Consider the following 4,355-nt stretch of genomic DNA (forward strand, 5'->3'; position numbering starts at 1 on the left):
GGGCCCACCACAGGCGGCTTGCCCCCTGATGACGACGAGGACGACTCGTCGGAGAGCGCCGTGCTAACTGCCGGCGCCTCGATGGCGACTATCAGCAGCGTGACAATGGGCCTTGTAACTGCGGTGGCTCTTGCCGTGGTATTGTAGACTTAGAGAGCCGCTGCATGTCAACCTGCGGTCTCCACGGCCGCGTTTTAACGTTAACAAAAAGTATTTTCTGGAGTTTTGTGACGTGGAGCTGTTGTATTATGTGTACAATTCCCAGACATATTGTCGCTTTGTGCTGTGGCAGATATTTGCTCATAGTCAACGAGATCCGCGGCGAACACTGGAAAGCAGACGGAGTGATGGTAGAATTGCACCTGATCGCTTAGTTGGGCGACGGAATCACAAACACGATGATCAGAATCACCACCAATACCGCGATAACACCGTATAACTTGCAAGCCTGCAAACAGTAAAAGGTCAGTTGCCTAAACTCCAAAGCTTAGCATTTTGTGGCACGTGTATCAAAAACTTGCCTTCTTTTTGCGGGCGTTGACCTCCCGTGCCGCTTGCTCTTCCCGTGCAATGTCCCGAGTTGCATTGTCCATTCGCTGCAACAGCAACAATCGTGTGCCAAAGAATTGTTAGTTTCCATTGTCCCTGCCGCCACAAAACTCTCCACAACTGTAAAGCGTACGTTGCCAATGTCGTCAATCATGATGTTCTGCTCCACAACTTCCCCGTTAATAGCGTGCGCCTGGTTCTTGAGACCCACGACGCCACCGTGGATTTGGTCCAGCAGAGCGTCTTGCCGCGCCTGGTCGTCCGCACGGCGTTGGTCGAACTGCTGCTGTGCGTCCATGTTGCGATAGTTCTCCTCACCACGGGGCATGATTCGGGCTCTGTGTAATGCGTCGACAAGTACGAAGGTAGGGCTCTCGGGTCTGAGAGAAGGCGACTTTCGCTTTATACTTGTCGGCGTCGAGATGACGGCAGAGATTGGCAGCTGGCTGGCTTCTTTTGTGTGCGACACAAAATGGCGTGACAAACACAATCGCGCAAACTGCGGTTGGAGAGCTTTTGCTGTTAAAGTGTGTTTTTGCGAATTCAGGGCAACTCCCAGAACAGATTCTCCATTAATTGATATGGCGCGACAAATGATGAAACTATTGATTTCGGGATCTCCTGAATTTGCTCAATACAAAATCCAGTACAACATGTTTTTCTCCGTCATAAAAAATAATACTCCGTTTATCATCATAGTATCGATATCCTCAAAATGAAAGTCGTCTTTCGCCATTCTGTAGTACGTGCGAATACACTGCTCACGGCATCGTCGCCGTATAGGTACATGTATGATGCACTTCTCTATCAGCGTGTTTGATAACTGGCAGCGTTTTAATGACCTCATCGGTGTTAGCAATCTAGTTGTCCTGTTAGGGGTGCACTTAAAAGGGTTGTCAGATCGTCGAACTCTAGAGATGATATGGATTACCTTTTGTTGGCGCTGGAGGAATAATTCTTCTTGGTCACGCAGAAGGCTTTGCTAGCTCAAACTCGATACGCCATCACTACATTCGGTCTGCCTTTTTTATTTTCGGTCACGGATGAACGTTATGAACAAATATCACTACGGAAGGCTCCTAAAGCAAAAGAATACCCGAAGGCTTCTATAGAAAAACTAATGCCGTGAGTTGCCCGGGAAGCTCTAGATATTACAGTCTCCTTTAGACAAAAACTAACTCTCCATTGCTTGTCATCGATTGAGATCTCTACCACAACGCACCAAAAGACAGCAAAAGCACAGGAGGCAACCTAGCAAACCAGGAGAGTTCTTCTCCAATCGTGAACAAGAAGAGCCAACCCGAGAAGGAGCCCAAGGATACTAGCTTGGTGCACTAACTGACCACCAAATCACGGGGAACAACCTGACTGAGCACGAACACATTTCCCCAAACGTGAACAGAGAGTGCCACCCGATAATATTGTTGAAGATGCAACAAAGTGTCATGAGAACACGGCGCACCTTCTCGAAGCGCTACCTCCTAAGAGCATCTTCACCAGTGCTACTACCCTATTTTCGGGATAAACCCAAAGAAAGGCCAATGTTATATTTAGTTTGAGCGAGATTCTACCAATACTGCTATTTGTTGCCAATTGAGCACGTCGAAGACTGTCATCGAGCAATGCAATTCGTACAAGCTCTGCTTGAAGAGGACGAGGAAGAAGAAACTGTATTCAATATACTGTATCAACTACGGCCACCAAGAGCAAATATAAAACGTAAACACGGTGGATCGGTGCCAGGACGCTCTCCAAACAAGCGTCGAGACTGGCATGGGTGGCACACTCGATTGCTCCAACATTAATTTGGTCCTGACCCCATATTTGAATAGGCTGCTTTCCGGAGGCGGTATCGAATATCAAGACGCTTGTTTTTGATTGCAATTGGTGTAACGAATCACGACCCTTACTTTGTTCAGAAGCAAAATGCAGCGGGTCTAGTGGGAATATCCAGTTTCCCGAAGATCACGGCCGCGCTAAGGGTTCTTGCATACTCTTCATCTCTTGATGCTATTGATAAAAACTTAAATATTGCTGGACCTACAGCCAGTCAGTGCATCGGTCACTTTTGTGATGCAGTTATTGCTGTTTTCGGTGATGAGTTTTTGCGTCCACCACGTACGCAGGAACTAGAACGTCTTCTTAAACAGAACGAACGACGCGACTTTCCTGGAATGGTCGGCTTGATCGACTGTATGCATCGGGTATGGAAGAATTGCCTAATGGCTCTGGCCGGCCAACACAAAGGAAAGAAAAAGAAGCCTACAATAGCCCTTGAGGCAGTCGCGGACTATGACTTGCGAATTTGGCATTACAAATTCGGTTCTCCTGGTTCTTTGAACGACATTTTTATTTTAGAGCAGTCCTCACTCTTTGACAGCACGGTTCGAGGCGAAGCACTGCAAGTCACGAGTACTGTCAATAGTACGTGTAAAATATTCATATTGTGAGCGAAAAGAAAACATATTCAAAATGTTATCTTAAGGGTAACTCTTATGATCCACCCTACATGCTGGCGGATGGAATTTATCCTGAATGGTCGGTATTTGCAAAGTCAATCGAGAACCGGATAGATAAAAAGCGCAAGAACTACTCAAAGCATCAAAACGGTTGTCGGAAAGATGTAGAACGGACCTTCAGAGTGATTCAAACGCGGTGGAGGATTCTTGATACGCCATGTGAACTTTGGAGCACTGCTAAAATGGACAAAGTGATGCATGCATACATCATCATGCACAACATGATTGTGGAAGATGAACGTCATTTACGTGATTCAGATCGAATCGACTTTCTATTTGATGTTCGTAATCAGCCTGGGGGACTTCTGGAATTTACAGTATCGCGACCGGCTCGTGCTTCGGGTCACTACACTATCGAGCAATTGATTGTCCACACTTCGAAGCTACGGAATGCACGTGCCCATGCACGGCACCGCGACGATTTAATCGAGCACCTTTGGCAGGTGAGGTACACGGAACTCTTAAATAAATTCGACCATATATATTTTCCATTTACAACATTAAAAAAAGCGAAGATATTAATCAAAGAATTTATTTATGATAATTTAGTAGCTCTTCAAAGAAATCTTTCAGTGCACGAGCATTTACGCTACGGTAATGCTTGTAATGTCCGACTCGCTAAGAGCAGTACTTGCTGCATCAGACGATGCGACTGCCGTGTGTGCTTGGTCGACGGCGCGTTGAGCTATAGCGTTGCTGCGGTTGCCGACCGCGTCACCGTTGACGATACATCTTTGCCCGTCTTCATTGGTGCAGCTAAAGAAATCGATGACCATGACGGCTCACTCAAAGCTTCAAGACGAAGTCGTTTTAGGACAGCTTGCTTTTTCAACGTCAATTATTCAGCTGCGAGGGGGTCGTTCGGCGCCGCCTGCGCAGTAAATAAGCTCAGATCGAGCTGTTCCTGGGCAACTCTAATGCGCTTTTCGACATTTTCTGCAGCGCGTTCTGCTACTTTGACTTGGCGTGCATACAAAGCTTGATTTGCCCGGTCAAGTTTTGCTCGGGTAACGCCTTGTCTCGGCTCTTCAGATTCGTTTTGGACCCGAACAGTTTCAGCAGGAGGAGATCGTTCGCTTAAATTAAGGGAGGCAATTGAAGAACTGTTCCGATCGCGCACGGATGCTGAGCGTTTGCTGCCTTGTCGCTTTTCATTGGAGGTGCGCCAAGCCCCCCTTTTTTATTTCAGAGTTGCGCAAAATGTACCAGGACCGTAGGAATTTGAATGAATCGTTCTTAGGAATGGACTCATACAATGCCACTGCACCACGTTCCTGATCGGGGGGG

General features: G+C 47.0%; 2 protein-coding genes across 2 annotated transcripts; one reads left to right on the forward strand and one right to left on the reverse strand.

Annotated features, from left to right (window-relative positions):
- Positions 1–85: 85 nt before the first annotated feature.
- PPTG_17767 (hypothetical protein) lies at positions 86–1,010 on the reverse strand. The gene is made up of 3 exons (XM_008915549.1): positions 683–1,010; positions 522–596; positions 86–448 (listed from the first exon to the last, which is right to left on the reverse strand). The coding sequence occupies exons 1-3, from the start codon at positions 875–877 to the stop codon at positions 371–373; spliced, it is 348 nt and encodes a 115-aa protein (XP_008913797.1). The 5' UTR covers positions 878–1,010; the 3' UTR covers positions 86–370.
- Positions 1,011–2,771: 1,761 nt separating this feature from the next.
- PPTG_17768 (hypothetical protein) lies at positions 2,772–3,752 on the forward strand (the record flags this gene model as incomplete). Its single annotated transcript, XM_008915550.1, has 3 exons — positions 2,772–2,973; positions 3,387–3,511; positions 3,621–3,752. 3 exons carry the CDS (start codon positions 2,772–2,774, stop codon positions 3,750–3,752), a joined length of 459 nt encoding a protein of 152 aa, XP_008913798.1.
- Positions 3,753–4,355: the final 603 nt, after the last annotated feature.

This window comes from Phytophthora parasitica, assembly GCF_000247585.1.
Source record: "Phytophthora parasitica INRA-310 unplaced genomic scaffold supercont2.72, whole genome shotgun sequence".
Lineage (NCBI taxonomy): Eukaryota > Oomycota > Peronosporomycetes > Peronosporales > Peronosporaceae > Phytophthora > Phytophthora nicotianae.

What these genes read in the sequence shown, in the direction of transcription:
- PPTG_17767 (XM_008915549.1), bottom strand. Translation starts at nt 877, where the DNA reads ATGCCCCGTGGTGAGGAGAACTATCGCAACATGGACGCACAGCAGCAG. An exon ending in TGATTGACGACATTGGCAAC is followed by an intron (nt 597 to 682) that starts GTACGCTTTACA and finishes TTGCTGTTGCAG; the next exon opens with CGAATGGACAATGCAACTCG. An exon ending in TCAACGCCCGCAAAAAGAAG is followed by an intron (nt 449 to 521) that starts GCAAGTTTTTGA and finishes TACTGTTTGCAG; the next exon opens with GCTTGCAAGTTATACGGTGT.